The 22,907-nt window shown below is 43.3% G+C and overlaps 3 protein-coding genes across 14 annotated transcripts in view; 2 read left to right on the top strand and 1 right to left on the bottom strand.

Moving 5' to 3' along the window:
- The window catches only part of LOC124143499 (uncharacterized protein PB18E9.04c-like), a 58,432-nt gene extending 50,997 nt beyond the window's left edge, over positions 1–7,435 (top strand). For all 9 annotated transcript variants that reach the window (XM_048389335.1, XM_048389333.1, XM_048389331.1 and 6 more), the window contains 3 exons: positions 3,497–3,613; positions 4,922–5,906; positions 7,203–7,435. In XM_048389335.1, coding sequence (XP_048245292.1) covers positions 3,497–3,613; positions 4,922–5,906; positions 7,203–7,386 — 1,286 coding nt within the window. In that variant the 3' untranslated portion in view covers positions 7,387–7,435. The remainder of the gene's footprint in view (positions 1–3,496; positions 3,614–4,921; positions 5,907–7,202) is intronic.
- A 2,695-nt stretch (positions 7,436–10,130) lies between these two features.
- Positions 10,131–17,226, bottom strand: LOC124143496. 2 transcript variants are annotated; one of them, XM_048389481.1, is made up of 8 exons: positions 17,131–17,226; positions 15,999–16,063; positions 14,367–14,456; positions 12,728–12,799; positions 12,542–12,626; positions 11,719–11,807; positions 11,151–11,244; positions 10,131–10,325 (listed from the first exon to the last, which is right to left on the bottom strand). In XM_048389481.1, the coding sequence occupies exons 1-7, from the start codon at positions 17,165–17,167 to the stop codon at positions 11,152–11,154; spliced, it is 531 nt and encodes a 176-aa protein (XP_048245438.1). In that variant the 5' UTR covers positions 17,168–17,226; the 3' UTR covers positions 10,131–10,325; position 11,151. The 2 variants fall into 2 exon arrangements, with proteins under 2 accessions (XP_048245438.1, XP_046368454.2); XM_046512498.2 differs by having other exon boundaries at positions 11,173–11,244.
- Positions 17,227–18,785: 1,559 nt separating this feature from the next.
- On the top strand, positions 18,786–22,036 carry LOC124143468. Of its 3 annotated transcripts, none has more exons than XM_046512456.2 (4): positions 18,786–18,844; positions 20,092–20,228; positions 21,038–21,109; positions 21,725–22,036. In XM_046512456.2, exons 1-4 carry the CDS (start codon positions 18,811–18,813, stop codon positions 21,839–21,841), a joined length of 360 nt encoding a protein of 119 aa, XP_046368412.1. In that variant the 5' UTR covers positions 18,786–18,810; the 3' UTR covers positions 21,842–22,036. The 3 variants fall into 3 exon arrangements, with proteins under 3 accessions (XP_046368412.1, XP_046368411.1, XP_046368410.1); XM_046512455.2 differs by lacking the exon at positions 18,786–18,844 and adding an exon at positions 18,927–19,032; XM_046512454.2 differs by lacking the exon at positions 18,786–18,844 and adding an exon at positions 18,985–19,126.
- The last annotated feature ends 871 nt before the right edge of the window (positions 22,037–22,907 follow it).

The raw sequence follows: 22,907 nt of genomic DNA, 5'->3' as shown, positions 1-22,907 counted from the left end.
CTCCACCCTAAAAATATGTAGTTTACTGAGAAAGTGGTATCCAAATATAATGTGTGTTACTGTTGACCACTTTCTTAAAGGCATTGTTGGTTCAAAGCTTTCGGTCATAGAAGCCGTGCCATTTTTCTCTTGTCAGAGGAGTACACAAAGTATACGTCATCTGGACTAACATTTTTGGTTCGGTGGCTGGGTTAGATCGCCAACTTTGTGTTCTGGCGATTGGGTGCCTCACTCACAGTGTGGGTTCAAATCCCGGACGGGACTCAACCCAAGAAAGTACGAGAATCTGTACTTTACTCAGAAAGTGTTATCCCAATTATAACATTTGTTGTCAAGAAAACACAATAAATGTATATTCGGCTTTGGATGGGTAATGATATCACAGACATATATGGATATTGATGATGACTTGGAGGAGCTTCGTAACGCACGTCTTCTCAATTCAGGGATTGGTAAATCCAAATATGTGTGTGCGCGTTCGTGCGTGCGTGCGTACGTGCGTAAATGTGGGCCTGTTGGATGTTACATAAACATTCATCTTGAGCGGGATGGTAGTTCGAGTTGGATTAGCATGTTAACTATATGATCTTCTTTAGGCAGAGAATGCCGCGCATGAAATTCCTAGGTACATGGGGCCTTTTCGTCCCCAGGAATACCCACAGTGGAGACTTCAATGGGGATAGGGTGTACACAATGTGCTACCTGGTAGATTGTGTGTCATCAGACCGGACAACGTTGGTCTTTGACTGATTGTGGCGTAAAACACACTTATTCATTTACTTATATCGGAATTTGAATGTTCATCTTGATTGTTATTGTTGAACATGTAATATATTTTTAAAGAAATAAAACAGTGACATAATAACTACAACTTTATGTGAGCGAGAGTAGCTTTTTTGGAATGAGATGAATAAGTCTTATAAAGTTGTAAGCTTCTTCACAACCGTGTAACTATGAATTGACTTTATTGGGTAATCAAAAAAGAGATAGGACCTAAACTAGCCAAATTTCATACGATTTCACTTGTCCACCATCTTGGATGCAAAGGCGAAAACATTTCAGCGCGTTTGAAGCCACTGAGAATGCCCCCTGCAGAGTTGGCCGAACATTCTGCGGTGGCGCGGCTGAGTTGACCAGAGGCTATCAGCAGTATTTCCTGTGGAGGTTATTTAGGTCAGTTGTTTGTGTGTGTGTGTGTGTGTGTGTGTGTGTGCGTGCGTGCGTGCGTGCGTGCGTGCGTGCATGCGTGTGTGTGTGTGTGTGTGGGGGGGGGGGGGGGGGGGGGTGAGATTGGGGGGATAGATGATAGATTTAGCAACATGTAAGGTCATCTTGAGTGGGAGGGTATTCGCAGATGGATTAGCATATGAACTATGATTCTCGTTAGGCAGAAAATGAGGATCCACGATGTTCGACCTGGTAGAAGTGTGTTATCAAACCTCACATCATTGGTTTTTTGACTGACTGTAGCGTCAAAACAAACTCATTCATTTACTTGAACTGAATGTTCATCTTAACTGTTATGGATAGTCACGGAGCCATGATCCAGAGAACAGGGTGCCATTAGATAGAAATAAACTAAGTAATAATAGGATTACCAGAAAAACCGGGTTTTACACACAAGCCAATAAACTTCGCTCATTAACACCAGAGTAAGTCAGTACAAGATTGAAAACTGCCCCATAATTATGTATGACATGCTTGTCGGGTATTGCTACATATATATGTGAAAACAAAGTTATTAAAATGACGAGCAAAATTGATGAAAGTTAACAATAAACGTGTATACGTGTTATATCGTCACTGCAAAAATAATGATTGTTTGTCTTTAGTATTAACATTCAAATACGTTATATCTGTATTAGCGTTATTGTCTTTGTTCCACCGGTGAGTCACCGTTAGCCGTACTATCTCGTAGTATAATTGAATTCTGAAGACATCACGATACAGTTTTTACGATGCATCACGTCTGCACTAGCGCTTGATAACAGCCTTGTGTTTGGGTGTTTCAGTGGTTTAAATCGCTGCTCTTGATATTGTTGATTAAACTTTGATACTATGAAGAATATAATGTTATGTGAGAGGTTGACTTTAGAACGGTAACATACTAATAGTATATAGGATGACATAAACAGAACAATGAGAAGTTCGTCCAGATTAGTGCATAGGCAACATTTAATAATTAAAATAATTACATTCAACAACTCCCCTTTTAAGTCCATTTTCCTGACTTATAAGTAAATGCAAGAACAATCGGCCGGAATACAATGTATAGTTCTTGTCCACTTCCATATGACTATATAGCATACAATAAGCTATCGGGTCCCGTTTAGATCGGTTTGGGTGGCAGCCTAGATAGCCATAGAATAGTTTCATCTTGGAATCTCCCATATCACTGGGGATCCTCTTCAATTTAAATGGAGTTACTCGTTACGATTCCGAACCTTCACGTGACTGTGTTTATGAAACATTGTCAAATAGTGGTGACATTAAATCTAGGAAACAATACGCGAAATCGCGCATGCACAGAACGGAAAATTTGGTCAAGGCATTAAGTAACCCGGATGCGCAGAACGATTGATTTCAGTACTTCCGCTAAGCGCTTCGAGTGCAGCGTCAAACGCGGGCCTGAAATCTAACACGCGGGGACTGACCAATGAAATCTGAGAAGTAGAAACACCGGTAGACGCTGTTGCTTGATTGACAATGTCAATCAAGAAAGGGAGGAGCTTAACGCTATCGTTCTCTCCAAGTAAATTCCGATGTCAAATAACGACGTTATTTGGACGGAAAAACGATGGTTTGAAAACGTCCAAATAACGTCGTTTTTCCGTCCAATGACCATATACGGAAAAAAACGACGTTTTCGTGTTTGCAGTGTGAGTTATATATATTCATACACGATATTGCCCGCTCTTCTGTAAATATGTTACTGTATGAATTGGGTAAAAAGCCGCCAAACAGTAGGGATGACTATCGTGGGCGTATTAACTATTGCAATGGTCAAAAACATCATTGCGATACTGTTGAAATACATATAGTATGATGAGTACCGTTAACGTCCCACAAAGTAGACTTTTCTCGTATTTTTAAAGAATATTCAGCAATATTCCTGCTGTATGACGGCGGTCTGTTTATCATGGAGTCTAGACCAGACAATCCAGTGATTAACATCATGAGCATCGATCTATGCAATTGGGAAACGATGGCATGTAGCAACTAAGTCAGTGAGCCTGACCACCGGATCACGTTAGTTTGGGTTACCGAAGACAAATTCTAACCCGAATCTTCTAGGGGGTAGCGTGTTTGTAAACAGTGACCAAAAACATATCTGTCTCTAAGAAGAATCAAATCTGAAGAAGTACCTGACTCCGGACGATTAGCAGTCCTAACTCGTTTACAATTGATTCAAACGTCACGCAACTCTTTTTTGTCTGTTGAAACTCAGCTCGGATTGCCTGATCACACATCCAATGTTCGTGTTTTATTGTTTCAGCATCTCCATGTAAAGACAACAGCGAACTGTGCGCACCCCAGATATGCCATCTTCCAGATTTATCAAAGCTTTGCCCGATGACTTGTGGTGTGTGCACACCCTCTGCAACACAGACAGGTAATATGTTCTGGTATTCATCCGGGGAGTTGAGAATGCTACTGGAGTGTACACTGGTCCGTAAACCAGGTTAATAACTGGCGTGCTTAGACAACAAACAAACACTTACATAACCCTTTTGGCGAACACCTGGTGTCATCACAGATTTTCAGTGATCCATGCATATATAGTTTGCATTGTCTGACTGAAGTAATAAAGTTTCAAAAGTGAACATTTTAACTAATAAATATTAGAAAAACTGTTCATTTCAATGCACGTCAATATCCTGAGGGTGCAAATAAAGAGGCTATCATCAAAGGAGAAATTAGGTACAACCTGCGGTAATTGATCTTATCCTTCTTTAGCCATCTCTGTACAAAATGTGACGAAAAAACTTTTGCGTATAATTGCATTGCAGTCATTTTTTTTTCCTTTTCAAGACAACAATTGACAAAATTGTAGTTTCATCTGACCTCAAGAAGATTTATCCCACCTCAATTACTATTAAATATATTTTGAAACAAATCATCTCTGTTAGCACTCTCACTCCATGCCATCTCTGTAGAAATGTTGCGAAAAATGCAACTATTGTGTGTAACTGCATTGCAGTCATCTGTTTTGCTTTACAAGACAAGAGGTCTGACAAAATTGTATTTTTGTCTGACCTCAAGATTTATCCGACCTTAATTACCATTAAATATATTTCGAATCAGTCTTACACCTTCCACATGTCATTTTCACCTTGCGTTTGATTTTCCAGTTACACTTTACCATCATATACTGTACATAAAGTATCCGTATGAAGAGAATGAAAGTGTTTAATACTGGAATATGTCTGCTTCTTTCTGCATTTAAATCCCATAAACACAGAGACCCAGCAACCTGAATATGACACATTCCGATTTTGCACTAAGTGATGTAACAAAGGAGGAAACTGGCATCGTCCATTGTGTTACACAAAGCATCAGAAAGACTGCGAAATGTGAACCTTTATCGATGTATTCTGTCTCTCTCTATCTCTATCTTCAATAAGAGAGTTGTGAATAGGCTCTAACCTGGCGCAGACTTAAGCGCTGTAAATGGAGAGCATCATAACACGTTCTTACGGTGTCAACCGTGAAGATCCGGGGTAGAATAGGTCTTCAGCAACCCATGCTTGCTTGTCGTAAGAGGCGACAAACGGGATCGGGTGGTCAGGCTCGCTGACTTGGTTGATGCATGTCATCGTATCCCAATAGCATGTCTGGTATCCATATTAACAGGTCTAAGAGTAGGTAGCTTACACTGGCACCATATGTCACTTGATATTCGAGTTATTTTCCATTGTAGGCACTAGAACCACAGGGATGACACCCCAGGCGTCTGTCACTGCTACTACCAAACCTGCAACTACTGCTACGCCGACAACTACTACACTTACATCTACTGCTGCACCTACAACTACTGCTGCACCTACATCTACTGCTGCCCCTACATCTACTGCTGCCCCTACATCTACTGCTGCACCTACAACTACTGCTGCATCTACCTCTACTGCTGCACCTACAACTACTGCTGCACCTACATCTACTGCTGCACCTACAACTACTACACTTACATCTACTGCTGCACCTACAACTACACCTACATCTACTGCTGCACCTACAACTACTGCTGCACCTACAACTACGACTGCACCTACAACTACTACACTTACATCTACTGCTGCACCTACATCTACTGCTGCACCTACATCTACTACACTTACATCTACTGCTGCACCTACAACTACACCTACATCTACTGCCTCACCTACTGCTACGCCGACAACTACTACACTTACATCTACGACTGCACCTACAACTACTCCACTTACATCTACTACTGCACCTACATCTACTGCTGCACCTTCAACTACTACACTTACATCTACTGCTGCACCTACAACTACTCCACTTACATCTACTGTCTCACCTACATCTACTGCTGCAACTACAACTACTACACTTACATCTACTGCTGCACCTACAACTACTACACTTACATCTACTGCTATGCCGACAACTACTACACTTACATCTACTGCTGCACCTACAACTACTACACATACATCTAAGTCAGACATTACAACTACCACAGCTTCAACAGTTACAAGCACTAAGGCACCGCAAGCAGTACGCCGTTCCTGCTACCAGTGTGGTAGCGTTGACAACGGTAGATATTGCACCCTGCCGGAAATATATATACCTCATGCAGCCCCGTGTCCGGCTGGGGCAAGTTTCTGCATGACTGACATTGAACAACATATAGATGGCACAACCAACTATATAAAGAGGTATGCCCATATTTCGTAGTGTTATCACTAATATTTCCAATAGTCTAATTCAGGAGAATTGGAACCTGCTGGTTACAGTGCGTGATATCTGGTTCTGTGGCATCATAGCCGGATGACAATGGAGCTCACTTCCGCTGGAACCGTGAAGATTCCGGGGTAGAATAGGTCTTCAGAAACCCATGCTTGCCGTAAAAGGCGACTGTGCTTGTTGTTAGAGGCGACTAATGGGATCGGGTGGTTAGGCTCGCTGACTTGGTTGATGCATGTCATCGTATCCCAATCGCGTGGATCGATGCTGATGATTATTTTCAGACCGCCGTCATATAGCTGGAATATTACTAAGTGCGGCGTTAAACAACAAATCAACAAACCAATTCACTTCTGCTGTGTAATACACACTGTATTGTGTGGTCCAGATGCAACTCCCGATATACGTGAGATATTTCTGACTATGCTGTTGGGCAACCATCACACAGTCACTGATTTTGTATCTTAGTGAACGAGTGTGCTTAGTATGTTTGTTTGTGTTGTTTGTTTGTTGTTTTACACCGCAACAGTGAGCAGCGATAGACATAAATACTACCATTGGTCTTGATTACAGTAGTACACTCAATATTACAGCTGTACGACGGCGACTTGTAAGTATTGGGATCAACGATCCACAAGGTTTGGTACAATAACATGCAATCAACCAAGTCAACGAACCTGACCACTCGATCCATTTAGTCGCCTCTTTGGACCAGCATAGGTTTCTGTGGACCATTTCTGACCACGACTTCCCACTGCATGACCATCATAAGATGAAAGAAGGATGGTCTAATCTGAGGCGCCGTAATTCCCTCTGCAGAATTGCGTCTCTTGGGCACGCCAGTAACCTATGATTGTGGGTTTGAATCCCGGTTCGCCCAGATTATGTTTCTAGGTTTGTCAGCACCATACCCGTGCTCCTGGGTTTCACCAACGTGGTAAACGTCCAAGACCTGCATCGCGTCGGGCTTTTCGCCCACTTTAAGCTGACACGCCGTGATATAACTCGAATACTGTTAAAAGTGGGGTTAAACCCAACTCACTCACTAGCTCAAGTTTGGAGTACAAATTAAGTGGAGGTTACACATTGTGCATCAACCTTCTGTAACAGGTTTCTGACGCCATAATGACCGAAAGCAGCTATTGCACGGTTTCATTGCCGTCCCACGTCCGATTTGTAAAAAAGTGAGTTGTTATTGATTAACCAATACAAGTTCAGTTCCAAACAATAACTGTTATTCGAAATAAACCGAAATCGTCGTTCTTCAGGTGCGTCAATCAAAACGAATGCGACAAGCTGTGGTATCAGCAGACATCTGACAGGAGCGAGTGTGTGGACCTTGACCCAACCACCCTGACGTCAGCCACGACTTGCAGATATTGCTGTACAAGTGACAACTGCAACGCTGGTAAAATACCTGCCAAACAAACTCTGTATAACCCTAAAAACTGATTATCCCGATTGGTGTATTGTTAAAAGGAAATAAAGATTTCAAAAAATATTCTTTGTTGCTTAACGCCACAGTATTCCATTTATATAACGGAGGCCTGTAAATAATCAAGTCTCGAACAGATAATTCATTGGAGAACGATGGCACGCAATCAACCAGATCACCTGACCATCCGATCCATGAAGCCCTCCTTTTTATCAGCATAGGTCCGGAATATCTTCTTGGATACGACCAGCATTTATTGCGAGGAACAAATTCAGAACCGCAATGGGGATACAACAAGTATAGAGTGCATAAGACGTATTCTAACCAAGACTTCGACCTGGTGAAAGAAATAATGTCCATGCGAAATTATTATCTGCACTATCCCACACAGATGTATATCCGTAAGGTAATACCATCCGAAACTGAAACAAAGCCATAAGGTGTATATAACTAGCAACGCCAACCATAGAATTTTTAGCCAATTCAATCCAGAGATCCCAATTTTTTGTCACGTGTTCATTTCCAAACTGAAATGCAGAGGTTAACCCAGAAAAAGGCAATACAAGAAATGAAACATGTGAAACAATACCTAACATGCCTTAGCATAAGGTTAATGCAACAAAATGAGACTAGGATTATGTACGTAGGTATTAGATGGATTTTTCTGTCCATGTTACAATTATCCTGCGTATCGGGCCGTCACAAACACATGCAAAGGCAAGTCAAATTGATCTGTTATTCATATAGTAGGTAACTGAGGACCATTTGTATTGTTTTTTGTCTTGTCACAGATATGTCCATTCTGCTTCCAGTCTGCCTCCACATTTGTTTCAAAACGTCAACGCCACAGTGATCACTCTCGACTATCTGTCGAAACAGATCGCATTGGCCTAAAAAGGCAAAGTAGCGGTGAAAATGATATAAATGGATCACTGAAAATCATAGATGACACCAGTGTTCGCGAAAGGGGTAAACATTCCCCTCCCCTCATTTGCCAAGCGTGTGTTGTTTGCATACGCGCGATCAATTAATAACCCTGTTACGGACAAATTGCATTCTCAACTCCCCGGGATGAATACCTGAACATATTACCTGTGTGTGTTGCAGAGGGTGTACACACACCACAAGTCTACGAGAAAGCACAGGTATACCTGATTGATGGATCACTGAAAATCAGTTATGTCTCCAGGTGTCATTCATTCTTTGTGACATTCATTTTAGCGTTAGCTTAACCACAGGTTGGCGAGTACATCTGCCACCATACTACGCAGATATCCTTGCACTATTCGTAGATATCAAGACCGCCTCCATGGTCTAGTGGTAGAGCGTCCGCCCGGAGAGCGGAAGGTCCGGGGTTCGACCGTGACATACCAAAAGACGTTTAAAGATGGTACTTGTTGTTACCCTGTCTGGCGCTCGGCATTAAGGGGCTTAAACAAGGACTGGTCGGCTCGGTGTCAGTATACTGTGTCTGAGTGGGGTATTCATGTTAAACTGCGGCATGGTATCTCAGTGAGCTAGCACTATAAATCGGCATCAGTCCGGACTAGTACAAGCAGCCACACACACACACGCATACACGTGCATGCACGTCGCTATATAAGTGCAATAATCTTGGACGCGACGTTAAACCCCATTTCACCTCACATCGTAGATATCAAAGCTTAATATGCGCTACATTTAGCAGATTGATTTTGAATTTAATGGAGGTAGATTATTGTCTAATATACATTTATTAACATCATTCTGAAGGGAAACTCCTGTCTGGTGTATTTCTATCAAGATTTTGTTTGTTTTTGTTTGTTGTTTAACGCCGCGCTCGGCAATACTCCAGCTACATGACGGCGGTCTGTCAATAATCGAGTCTGGACCAGACAATCCAGTGATTGACATGATGAGCATGGATACACGCAATTGGGATACGATGTCATGCATCAACCAAGTCAGCGAGTCTGACCACCCGATCCCGTTAGTCGCCTCTTACGACAAGCATAGTCGCCTTTTACGGCAAGCATGGGTTGCTGAAGAACTACATGTATTCTACCCCGCATCTTCACGGATCTTTTTATCAAGAGGACTTGGAGTACTAACTATTATTGGAATATGCTTCATTTTATTATTTCATAAAGAAGTTTTAAATGTTTAGATCAATATAGACATAATTACAGTATGAAAGTCGCCCAATGCTTGTCATAAGAGGCGATTAACGGGATCGGGTGGTCAGGTTCCCTGACTAGGTTGATGTATGTCATAGCATCCCAATTGCGTAGATCGATGCTCATGATGTCAGTCACTGGATTGTCTGGTCCAGGCTCGATTATTTTCAGAACGCAATCATAAAGCTGAAATATTGCTGAGTGCGGCGGACCTCACTGGTGAGGAAGGAGTATTCCTGGTCGGTAGAATATTCCTCCACATCACCATTAGCAAAATGCTTGCGAGACAGTTTTTTCTTCAATCTTGAGAAGAGATGGAAATATGACCGAATCTGGTCAATACGGAGTCCAACGAGTTCCAAACCACAGCCATGCGTTGCAGCCATGGCGACATCAGAGTTGTGGACAGGTTCATTGTCCTGGCGGACCAACACACCATTGGTGAGTTTTCCACGACGTTTAGCCTTGCTATTCTCACGTAGTTGCCTTAGCAGATAAGCATAATGTTGGCGGCATAATTAACGGTTTGACCTTTTGGGAAGTAGTCCGCCAGTATGATTCCTTTGGAATACACATTAGATTCAGGTAAAAAATAAATATGGGAACGTTCACAATCCTTTAATTATGGTAGAATACCTTCACTGAAATATACATTTGTAGTTTGACGTCATAATTTATTAGTTTGTCTGGTCGCAGTCGACGTTGTTACAGTTTGTACCATCGCAGCAGCTGGCGCAAATCTGAGTGATCACATGATCCCGCCTACCTCTCTGGAGTTGAGCCTGTAGCGCATCACACACCTGCAACAACCATAAAGCAACAGCTTCCAACAGAATGTACCCAGTGGTGAACCATGCTTGTCGTAAATATCTAATGATGATTGGATGTTATTATGTGAGTTGGTTAACGTCGCTATGAGCAGTATTTCAATTGCGCGGGGATTCTATGGCTGATTACGGTATCTATCTGTGTCAGTCCCTGGGGCTGGTCTCCAACTTCGCAGTGCGTCCAAATGATCCGGGCTAGAATTGGTTTTCAGGAACCCATAATTGTCGAAAGAGGTGACTAACGGCATCCTCTCGATGCAATAGAGTTAACTGACTGTAAAAGGCCAGTTTCCATCTTTGCCGAACTAGGCTGGAATTCCGGAGTTACATTTTGGCTTGACGGACGAGTCTATGCATTGTCCAATCAAAATCGCGTATCGAAGTAGACTTCCGGTTCGTAAATTACATGGATTTCAACGTGCAGATTTCGGTCGGCTGCAGGATTTGCAGAGGATGTGTTCAGTCAACTTGGCGCCGACAGATATTTTGCAAATCTTTTCATATTTTTAATCAAGGTGCTCAAGTGATTTGATTCATTTCGCGGGGTAAGGCCCGTTTTATTACAGTTGGGTTGATGCATGTCATCGATCCAAATTGCTCAATATTGCTGAGTGCGGCGTAAAACAACCAACAAACCAACCAACATCAACAAAAGACAATAGCTGTGAAAACTATAGTTTGAATGTTGACAGAACCGCAAAACTACAATTCCGTATTACATAATTCGCGAACGCAACCCCCCACCGGAGCTACTCGGATGGACACATTAACTTCACAAACTAGTGGGTAACGTCGTACTTCAAATGTGACTGCAACTCACGCGAGATCGCAAACAGCCAACGTTATATCGCAGATTATAGGTGTCGGTTAAAACTTTCTCCATGAAGCATTTCTGAAATATGAAAAGTAACAAAAGATCAGAAGCTGGTGCTAGAAAATTTCAACATTAAATTTGTTTATTTTGGAAATAATTAAAGTCACAAGTATGCATATAGTTACAGATACAGTATTATATTGATTTCAACCTCTGTATTGTTTTTCAGAATGTTTCGTTTTCATCCGATGGAAGCATTAAACAACAAACAAAACACAAGTTATCAGAAGACCTTCTTGACTACAATTTCCTGATGAAATCATAGTTTATCAAACATAAGAAGTTATTATATTTTATCGCGTCAGCTTCTTCGACTGTAACCCTAAGAAAGAACTCATCACGCACTGTCTCTCATTTTGTCTTGTAGGTGTGTTGTCCGGACTAGTACAAGCACGCACGCAAGCACGCACGCACGCACGCACGCACGCACGCACGCACATCGCTTTATAAGTGCATAATCTTGAACGCAACTTTAAACCCCTTTCAACTCACCTCGTGTTTGAGGTCACATTCGGTAATGACATCACAATCTCCCGGATGTAGGAGATCGTCACATTTGTAGCAGGGACGATGTAAAGCCGCTGGAAAACATTTGAAAATATATTTGTTTATTGTAGTGATGGCCATATCTTTGTATATGCAAAACATAATCACTTAAACCACATTGTCTTTGCACGCGTTTTCACTATATAATAGGACCCGTGAAGATCCGGGGTAGAATAGGTCTCCAGCAACCCATGCTTGCCGTAAAAGGCGACTCTGCTTGTCGTAAGAGGCGACTAATGGGATCGGGTGGTCAGGCTCGCTGACTTGGTTGATGCATGTCATCGCAGCCCAGTTGCGTGGATCGATGCTCCATTATGCTAATGGTGATGTGGAGGAATATTTGACCGACCAGGAAGAATTCTTCTACACTGTAAATAATCGAGTCTGGACCAGACAATCTAGTGACAGACATCATGAGCATCGATCTACGTTTGGGTACGATCGTTCGGCCATTGCGTTCTCCTGCGTTGACCAGCTACATCTATGAGGAACTACTCTCTCTGGACACTTCCCTCTAAAAAATAACGTCGTCCAATTTACGACGTCATCAAGTTACGAGCTCATGTTGGAATCGCCAGACATTACGTCATGATAGAACAATGTTTTATCATGAAAGAAACCACACTTCGTTCTTCATTGTCCTTTGTGATTTATCGCCTAGCTAGCTTACATGTATATGACAGAATTTGACGCGGAATAGAAACTCATATTGGTTAAAGGCTCTCCGGCCGAACATTTGGAAGGTAAGAAGGGTTTTTTCCAGTCTTACCATATTCATCACACAAGAGGCTGTTGCAGTGGCTGGTGTTGCAGCATAATAAGCAGGTGTCTGGTCGACCAGCTGGCTCACACTCCTGCAAGGACAAATAGGAACTGAACTCTCGGTCTTGCTCAAAATAGTTACCAATATCCACGACCCGTGAAGTTCCGGGGTAGAATAGGTCTGTGTACTCACCGTTGACGGGCGACATCCCATACGGTAGACAGTCATGTTATCTGACCTTGTGTAACGTTGAGTAAAACACACCTATAAGGCAAAATGAGAGACAGTTGTTGAAGGTTATTTACTTAGGGTTATAGGCGAAGAGGCTGACGCGATAAAACATAAATTCTGATTCTGATAAATTATGCTTATCATTTATATTTCCTGATACCAAATAATACTAACAAACTTGCGGGGTGAAAGAAAGTATACACTCAAATTGTTCATGACAAGACCTGCTTGACTCTATCCTTACTCGACCGCCTCCGTGGTCTAATGGTAGAGCGTCCGCCCGGAGAGCGGAAGGTCCGGGGTTCGATCCCCAGCCGCGTCATACCAAAAGACGTTAAAAGATGGTACTCGTTGTTACCCTGTCTGGCGCTCGGCATTAAGGGGCTTAAACAAGGACTGGTCGGCTCGGAGTCAGTATACTGTGTCTGAGTGGGGTATTCATGTTAAACTGCGGCATGGTATCTCAGTGTGCTAGCACTATAAATCGGCATCAGTCCGGACTAGTACAAGCAGCCACACACACACACATACACGTGCATGCACGTCGCTATATAAGTGCAATAATCTTGGACGCGACGTTAAACCCCATTTCACCTCACCTCACCTGTCCTTACTCCGTATTGTGGGGGTGGTGGGGTAGTCTAGTGGTTAAAGCGTTCGCTCGTCATGACGAAGGCCCGGGTTCGATTCCCTACAATGTGTGAAGCCCATTTCTGGTGTCCTCCGCCGTGATATTGCTGTAATATTGCTAAAAGCGGCGTAAAACCATACTTATTCGCGCTGGGTACTGTGACATTTCGACCCCCACGTTCGACGTCATGTACACGTTACCTGTAATTGTAGGATAGTCATTGATATGATGCATGTAATATCGCCTGACACCCGCGGCCATAAAATTTCCGAGCCCGTGATGGGATTCGCGGCACGAACCTTCGGATCAGAGGTCGGACGCCTTGTCCACATGACCAACGAGGTTAATCACGCAGCAAGCTGGCAAGGTAAGGATGTCATCCGTGGGATGACACCACGCCCTGCTACACCCGCATCAATTACATCACCATCGAGTAACCATTTCTTCTTTGTTTTATTTTTAGTCATCATCAAACATGGGTTTATACTTTCTTTTGTCCGGCAGTTTAGTGATAACATCATTAGGCTGTCCATCCCGCGTCCGCCCGGAGAGCGGAAGGTCCAGGGTTCGATCCCGGGCCGCGTCATACAAAAAGACGTTAAAAGATTGTACTTGTTGTTACCCTGTCTGGCGCTCGGCATTAAGGGGCTAAAACAAGGACTGGTCGGCTCGGAGTCAGTATACTGTGTCTGAGTGGGGTATTCATGTTAAACTGCGGCATGGTATCTCAGTGAGCTAGAACTATAAATCGGCATCAGTCCGGACTAGTACAAGCAGCTACACACACACATACACGTGCATGCACGTCGCTATATAAGTGCAATAATCTTGGACGCGACGTTTAACCCAATTTCACCTCACCTCACCTCCTATGAATCTGAGGATCGAGATGAGGAACATAAAACAATATGGATGGCAACTTCGGAATAAAACAGTCTGTCACTCGGTATTATGTGTAAGTCATCTTACCTCCCTTGTCTCACACAGCTCCACGTGTTCACATTCGTTAGGGAAGTTGACGCTGTCGCAGGAGTAGCAGTAGGGACCACTCTCCGACATCTTCAACGCGTCTCACAACAAACAAGCATGAATTAAAAAACAAAACACGTCATTTCCCCGCTATGGCTAATGCCGATATGTACATATCGCCACACGAATCCGGAGTTCTGATTTAAAACTCGCCTCTTAGTCTAAAACAACCATGCATGACATGCCAGCACGCTTCCTCATCTATCGTGTCGTATTCAATGAAAGAATCCTCCCAAACAACATGCTCTCAGTCTGGTCACTTCACGTGCTCGTTACGTGAAGTGTGAGTGAGTGAGTATGGTTTTACGCCGCTTTTAGCAATATTCCAGCAATATCCTGGCGGGGGACACCAGAAATGGGCTTCACACATTGTACCCATGTCGGGAATCGAACCCGGGTCTTCGGCGTGACGAGCGAACGCTTTAACCACTAGGCTACCCGACCGCCCCCGTAACGTGAAGACATACATAACAGCTGCTGGGATCATAGTCATGGGGCGGATCCAGTATATATCAAAATCCTCTCTAAGATAATTTAACTGCCTACAACATACTACATTTGGTTTTCAAAGGGGGGGGGGGGGACCCTTGAACCCCCCTCTGGATTCGCCTATGTTGTCTTGCATTGAAGTAGTATTTGTTGTGAGTTATTTGGGTTTAGCGCCGCTTTTAACAGTATTCCAGTTATATCACGTCGTGTAAGCTTAAATTGGGGCGAACCGGGATTCAAACCCACAATAATATATTTCTGGCACGCTCAAGTGACGTCACTCTGCACAGCTAATTACGGTACCTTTCACGACTGGGCCACCCGTCAACGCAGTTTAAATTTGCTCCAGCCTCCAACAAATATAATGTCCACACAAAGTGTATACATTCATTATACCAGCTTCTACCGTTTTAGCTTCATATAGAAAACCCGCCTCTTGTGTAGTGGATAGAGTGTCTGCCCGGATCACGGTGGTTCGATCACCGGCCGCGTCATGCTAAAATACATTAAACTCTGGTACTTGATGTTACCCTGCCTGGCGTTCGGCCTTAAGAACTGGGTGGCTCGGATAATGTGTCTGAGTGGAGTATTTATGTTAAACTGCAGCATGGAATCTCAGTGGGCTAGCACTATGAACCCGGCACAAGTCCATACTAGTACAGACCGCCTCAGTGGTCTAGAGGTAGAGCGTCCGTCCGGAGAGCGGAAGGTCCAGGGTTCGATCCCCGGGCGCGTCATACCAAAAGACGTTCAAATATGGTACTTGTTGTTACCCTGTCTGGCGCTCGGCATTAAGGGGCTAAAACAAGGACTGGTCGGCTCGGAGTCAGTATGCTGTGTCTGAGTGGGGTATTCATGTTAAACTGCGGCATGGTATCTCAGTGAGCTAGCACTATAAATCGGCATCAGTCCGGTCTAGTACAAGCAGCCACACATACACACACACACGTGCATGCACGTCGCTATATAAGTGCAATAATCTTTAACGAGACGTTTAACTCCATTTCACTTCAACTCAAAGGCAAGACCTGTCTGTACTTGACCTAACGTATCTGAAAAAGGAAAGGTGAAAGGTTCTCTTACATTCTTGACCTGTCTGCCAGATAAGCGACCTCCAACCACAGAGACTCTGACCATTAGAGTAAGGCCTAGTCAAAAACAAAATCGTTTCATGTATAGAAATGAGAACAGGTTAATGTACGACTCTATTATTCAGATATATGTACTGTCCGCGAGAGGTGAGGCGAAGCTGTATATTTTAATCCCTTATTAATGTTCGAATGTTATTCCACATTTCCCATTTCAGAAATATGTCGACAGTTACCAAATCATTTTTATAATGTTAAGTTAGTTGTGTCATGATTTGAATATATTCAAACAGTACGATATTATATCGCGGCATGGCAGATTAACTATACCTATATGAACAAGTCGTGGGTTCCTAAACTTCTTTTGAGTAGTACGTATAATGTTTAAGATGCTATGCTTAGCCCGTTTCGAATTTGAATATTAGTCTGTCGATCACACCACATTCAACAAAAGTTCAGCTATACGACGGCAGACTGTAAAACATCAGGCCTGGACCAGACAGTTCAGTGATTGACACCACGAACAACGTCGATACACTTCGAAACATTCAACCAAATCACCAAGCCAGACCATTCAATCCATTAAATCGCTTCGGACGGCTAACGTAGGTAGAAGGGCCACGTTCCGTAAGGTCATCTTAGCGCTAAGACTGTCGTAAGCATATTTTATAGTGAGTGTGAGTGAGTTGGGTTTAACATCGCTTTTAACAGTATTACAGTTATATCACGGCGTGATCCATGACAGCTTAATGTGGGAGGAAAGCCCGAAGTGATGCAGGTCTCAGACGTTTACCACTTCGGTGAAACCCACGAACACGGGTATGGTGCTGACAAACCTAGAAACATAATCGGGGCGAGCCAGGATTCGAATCCACAATCATAGGTTTCTGGGACGCAACTCTGCACAGCGAATCGCGGCGCCTTAGACGACTGGGCCACCCGTGCCCCCGTATGTTATAGTGTAGTAGCTACGATCGTCTCAGAGCTACACTCGCTTTGCAGAAAGCGGCCGTAGGACCTATTCGAACCCGAAATCCCACGGCTCAGCTGAATTGTGTAATCTGACAACTGTAATCTGAGATTTGTAATCTGACGACTGTACTATGACGTTTAATGAAAGCACATACCTGTCAACATCACGACAAAGGGTGGTTTCAATGTCATACTTTACACTGTGGCTTTGTAGTCGTTGACTCAAAGCTTGGTACAGATATGAAGATTAAAAATAGCAGGTCTCTACGATAAGCCTATGAAGGAGTGAGGTGAGGTGAAATGGGGTTTAACGTCGCGTCCAAGATTATTGCACTTATATAGCGAAGTGCATGCACGTGTATGTGTGTGTGTGTGTGGCTGCTTGTACTGATGCCGATTTATAGTGCTGGCTCACTGAGATACCATGCTGCAGTTTAACATGAATACCCCTCTCTGACACAGTATACTGATCATGACTCCGAGCCGACCAGTCCTCGTTTTAGCCCTTAATGCCGAGCGCCAGACAAGGTAACAACAAGTACCAACTTTTAACGTCTTTTGGTATGACGCGGCCGGGGATCTAACCCCGGACCTTCCGCTCTCCGGGCGGACGCTCTAGCACTAGACCACGGAGGCGGTCCCTATTATAGCCACACATATTTATGGTGCAGTTTTTACAAATTAGATTATCCAAAAAAATCGTCCACACCAAGATCGTGAGATTGAATAAATCGAAAGGTTTTCACTACGTTTAAAACAGGTTCCATTTCGCATTAAAAATACAGTAAACTACGGTTATAACGAAATCAAAGGGACTACTAATTTTAGTTCGTTAAAAGTACATATACAGCATGACTACATCAAGCAGTCGGGACCAAAAAGTAAGTTATCCGTCAGTTCGTTATACGCGTGTTCGTTAAAACCGTAGTTTACTGTACATTAAAAGTAGCGAGGGAAGATCATGAATAATCCAGTGAACAGTTGCAAAAGATATTTTTTGTTCGAGACAAACATTACATACGTATGTTAGACAACAATGCCGTCTACCTGGACAATAATGTTACGTTGTTTTAAATGATGTGTTTATATAACATGTGAGGTGGGGTCGCGTCCAAGATTATTGCACTTCTATATCAACGAACATGCACGTGTGTTTGTGGCTATGTGTTTGTGTGCTAAAGTATACACCCAGGTCTGATGGTGAACAAAAATGGTTTTTCGACGAGTGTATACATTTTTTCGAACGGCAGTTTATTTGGTCCGGATTTATGCCGACGTTATAGTGCTGGCCCTTAAAGATTCCAGTCGCAAATTAACATGGATACCCCAATCAGACACAGTATACGGACTCCGGTCTGAGCAGTCCTAGTTTTATCCTGGTAATGCCGAGGGCCAGACAGGGTAACAACAAGTACCTTCTTTTTGTGTGACGCGATCAGGGGATCGATCTACCGGCCTTCCGCTCTCCGAGTAGACGTTAAATTTAATAGTGTTGGGAGTTGCACTCATGGTGTGTATGTGTTTGTGTGTGTGTGTGTGTGTGTGTGTGTGTGTGTGTGCGTGCGTGCGTGCGCGTGCGTGTGTACGTGCACAAATAGAAACGCACATGCATATATGTATTTTTATTTATTTGCCTTTTATACATACATACATACATACATACATACATACATACATACATACATACATGTGTGTCTCTCTACGTGTGCGTGCGTGCGTGTTCGTGTTTATTTGTAGCCTTCTATAAATAACATCAGGTCAAGCAAGGTATGGTGTTTCTTATCTTTTACATATGCTAAGTTATCCAGCACGACTACAGAGCTCTTAACAGCGCTATGCCGGGTCACGGACTGGTTCCCCTGATACTAGGTAACTAACATTTACATATGCTAAGTTATCCAGCACGACTACAGAGCTCTTAACAACGCTATGCCGGGTCACGGACTGGTTTCCCTGGTACTAGGTAACTAACATTTACATATGCTAAGTTATCCAGCACGACTACAGAGCTCTTAACAACGCTATGCCGGGTCACGGACTGGTTTCCCTGGTACTAGGTAACTAACATTTACATATGCTAACTTATCCAGCACGACTACAGAGCTCTTAACAACGCTATGCCGGGTCACGGACTGGTTCCCCTGATACTAGGTAACTAACATTTACATATGTCACCATATTTCACCTGCAGGGAGCATGGGTAGCTAAGCCAAGTATCCTAAGATTGCGACCCTTGGCCGTGCCAGGATCCGATGAGCGTGGGTCTTAAAGATTTGCCCTGATCACAATCCTAAGCCTGTCGATACTGTAGTGTTGCTTGTGACGATCACAACGTAGTGATCCAGACAGTACTGTTCTGAGTTAAGTCAACCGGAGTAATTTCGTATAAACGTATCATGGGAGTGTGTAGTGTCCAATATAGACGTTGCAGACGATCCTCACAGCACTCTCTGGAAATCAGGACTACCGAACTAACGGGATCCGAACTAACCGGATCCGAACTAACGGGATCCGAAGTAATGGGATACGAAGAAACGGGATCCGAAGTAACGGGTTCAGGACTAACGGGTCCAGACCACGACTTCTATTATACCAAACCTAACTACAGTTATGGGGCATTGATATAAGGTTTCTTATTGTCAGTATTATTAAACGAACTTACAATTTTTGTTTCAGACTTATTTCTTCTTACTACCCTGTTGTTTGTTAGGGCGGTGGGGTAACCTGGTGGTCAAAGCGTTCGCTCGTCACACTGATCCGGGTTCGATTCCCGACATAGGTACAATGTGTAAAGCCCATTTCTGGTGTCCCCGGCCGAGATATTGCTGGGATATTGCTCAAAGCGGCGTAAAACATACTCACCCAATCACTCACTCTTGTTTTTGCTGAATGATGTTTGGCTTGAAACATACACAATTAGTTTGGTTTCTGTCTTTCGTGGTAATCAAGCAACAAGACCATTTCCATTACATTTGCCGAAAGCAGAATCCATTGAACGAATGGCCCTATATTCGAAACATGTGTTTTTGAATCACCATCAAGTGACCATAGTGAAGGCACAAGGTGTTCGCGAAATGGTGAGTCATTGTTAAAATACCATTTAATTTGTTTTCTAGTCTCCCTTGTGTGTTGCCTAGCAACCGCGGACAACAGTAAAAGGGCAGCCCGGATCACGTGCTCCTACTGTAAAGATGTTTACAGTTCAAAGTACGACAAAACTTGCGATGACGACATACTCTGTTCTGATAATGAGGTATGACAATAATTACGATTTAATCCGACCGGTTTAACAAATCATAACGGAGCAATCCCCTTTGGGTGGGTGATATGGGGTTAAAGGTCGCGTTCGAGAGTATTGCACTGGTGTGTATGTGTGTGTGTGTGTGTGTGTGTGTGTGTGAGTAGCTGCTTGTACTAGTCCGGACTAAAGCCGGAGCTAAGCTAGCCCAGTGAGATACAGTATACCGTCTCCTAGCAGACCCGTCCTTGTTTTAGCCCCATAATGCCGCGCACCAGGCAGGGAAACAACATGTACCATGGTTTCATGTCTTTTGTACGTTTTATAGTGATACAGACGTTACAGAAACCTTACCTAGCTTAGCATGGAATAACAGGAATGTCCCTTTAAATACTGGAGCAGTAAGCCATTATTTCGTTCATAGTGGCAGGTCAATACCCTCGATACACTACTTACAACTGTGGCCATTGATTGTAGTGTTGGTGCGTGAAAAACGATCCGATGATAGGCAAAGTCAAGGCAGGGAAAAATATCACGTCCGTTACAATCCGAACGTTTTAGGTACAAGCCTCCTCTAAGCTATACCACTACCACCACCACCCGAACAGTATAACAGGACCACCTTTTAACCTTTTTTGGGTGTGACGCGGCCAGAGGATCGAACCACCGATCTTCCGGTCTCCGGGCACCGCTCTATAATCTCCTTAGTATGTTGCAGTATCGTTCCGAATCGTCCAGAAAACGGAGTTTCTGGGTTAATGGAATCCTGGATTACGAGGGTGCCCTGTGTTCACTATTCACCATGCGTTGTTTCTGTATTACAGGACTGTTTTGCGGGGAAGTACGTTAACCAAGAGGGAGTAACTCATTACACACTTAGCTGCAAACCTCACCAGGTAATCCTCGACCCACAGTGGGACGTATTTTATTGTAGTTTTTGCTGTTGGCAATCTGTAAATCGAGTCTGGACCTGACAATCCAGTGATCGATATCATGAGAATTTATCCAGTATGCAATTGGGATACGATGACATGCATCCACCAAGTCAGCGAGCCTGGCCACCCGATCCTGTTAGCCGTCGCTTACGACAAGCATGGGTTGCTGAAAAAACGTTTCTAACCCGGATCTACACGTAGTTTCGGTTTTGTAACACCCTAATGGTAATTTGACAGTAAGGCGAATGTTGTTGCATAGTTTGGTTTTCGGATTCTCGAACCAAAGACTTCAGAATTCTGATAAAAAATAATGTTGCGAACAGTATTTTTGACTTCACCCTAGCGAGTCCTTATTTCGGGTTTGAAAATATAACTCAAAACAAGAGAAATTAAATCCTTCCACCAAACTGTTGTATATAACATTCTTATTTGTTGTTTACACATAGAAAATTCTTTGTAGAGTTCGTTAATACCTTTAGTTTGTTTTTTTAAATATTTTTGCTATAGACTTTATGGTTTTTAAAATTATCTGTTAACCAAATGATTTACGAGTGAATTCTGTTTTATTCATTTCAGTACTGTGAGATTATTAAACGGTTTCCGACAGTTGGCAAGCGACAGCTTCACGACAATGTATATATATGCCAGCAATGCTGTTCATCAACCAAGTGCAACAGACACCTCTGCCAATAACACCTCTGCCAATAACACCTCTGCCATTAACACCTCTGCCAATAACACCTCTGCCAACAACACCTCTGCCAACAACACCTCTGCCAATAACACCTCTGCCAATAACACCTCTGCCAACAACACCTCTGCCAAAAACGCCTATGCCTTAAATCACACCTGGAATTCACTTGTTTTCTAATACAGCTAGTGTGCACAGTTTTGTATGACGTGTTTTGTGTTTTTCTATGAACGCTGGTAAACCATATACACATATACCGTGGTCTTTCTTATATTTAACATTTGATGTTGATCTGGGTTCACAATTATTAGGGCGGTTGGGTAGCCTAGTGGTTAAAGCGTTCGCTCGTCACGCCGAAGACCCGTGTTCGATTCCCGACATGGGTACAATGTGTGAAGCCCATTTCAGTGTCCCCCGCCGTGATATAGCTGGAATATTGCTAAAAGCGTAAAACCATTCTCACTCACTCACTCACCATTCCGAGATTTGATTTCAATATGTAAAGCCCATTTTTTGTGTCCGGCGCCTTATTGCTGGAATATTGCTTAAGGTGGCGCAAACCCATGCATCTAAAGACACCTAAAACTGTCGACGCGCACGTAAACGTTCGCTATGATACAAAAGGGTATAGAGTTCATTACAGAAAACCCTTTGATGTTTCATGATTCACTGATGTGAGTGGGAGGGTTTTGCTGGACGTTTAGAATATTTCAGTTCAGTGTGAGCTCAACGCCGTGTTAAGTGATATGCCAACTAGATGATGAACATATATGAGAATGGACCAGGCAAACCAGTGAGCGAAAGTATGAGCACCAACCGGGGTGTCATGACACGCGATCACGCAAATTACAGATACTGATAATCCGATCCAATCTCATGCGGCTCAAGCCAATTGTCACACATAATCACATCGTGATTACTGTTGGAGGAAAGCCACGATTGTAAGACGCAGAACATCTTGCTGTAAAAATCCCAAAACACGGGTATTGTGCTGATGGGCTAAGGATGAATATCAGGGTGAGTTTGGGATTAGAACCGGGGGACCAAATGGTTCGAGGATATTGTACA

This window comes from Haliotis rufescens, unplaced genomic scaffold (genome assembly GCF_023055435.1).
Source record: "Haliotis rufescens isolate VD_foot unplaced genomic scaffold, xgHalRufe1.0.p SCAF_8, whole genome shotgun sequence".
In the NCBI taxonomy this organism is placed as follows: domain Eukaryota; kingdom Metazoa; phylum Mollusca; class Gastropoda; order Lepetellida; family Haliotidae; genus Haliotis; species Haliotis rufescens.
Note: the sequence above shows the minus strand (reverse complement) of the source record. Positions and strands in the feature narration are given on the sequence as shown.

Excerpts from the sequence above, each read along its gene's own strand:
- LOC124143468 (XM_046512456.2), top strand. The coding sequence starts at position 18,811 with ATGCCGGGTCACGGACTGGTTCCCCTGATACTAG. Across the intron at positions 20,229-21,037 it reads TACTCTGTTCTGATAATGAG|GACTGTTTTGCGGGGAAGTA; the intron begins GTATGACAATAA and ends TCTGTATTACAG. Across the intron at positions 21,110-21,724 it reads TTAGCTGCAAACCTCACCAG|TACTGTGAGATTATTAAACG; the intron begins GTAATCCTCGAC and ends TATTCATTTCAG.
- LOC124143496 (XM_046512498.2), bottom strand. The coding sequence starts at position 17,167 with ATGACATTGAAACCACCCTTTGTCGTGATGTTGACAG. Across the intron at positions 11,808-12,541 it reads CCTCTTGTGTGATGAATATG|CGGCTTTACATCGTCCCTGC; the intron begins GTAAGACTGGAA and ends AATGTTTTCCAG. Across the intron at positions 10,326-11,172 it reads TTGGCTGTTTGCGATCTCGC|GTGTGTGATGCGCTACAGGC; the intron begins GTGAGTTGCAGT and ends TGGTTGTTGCAG.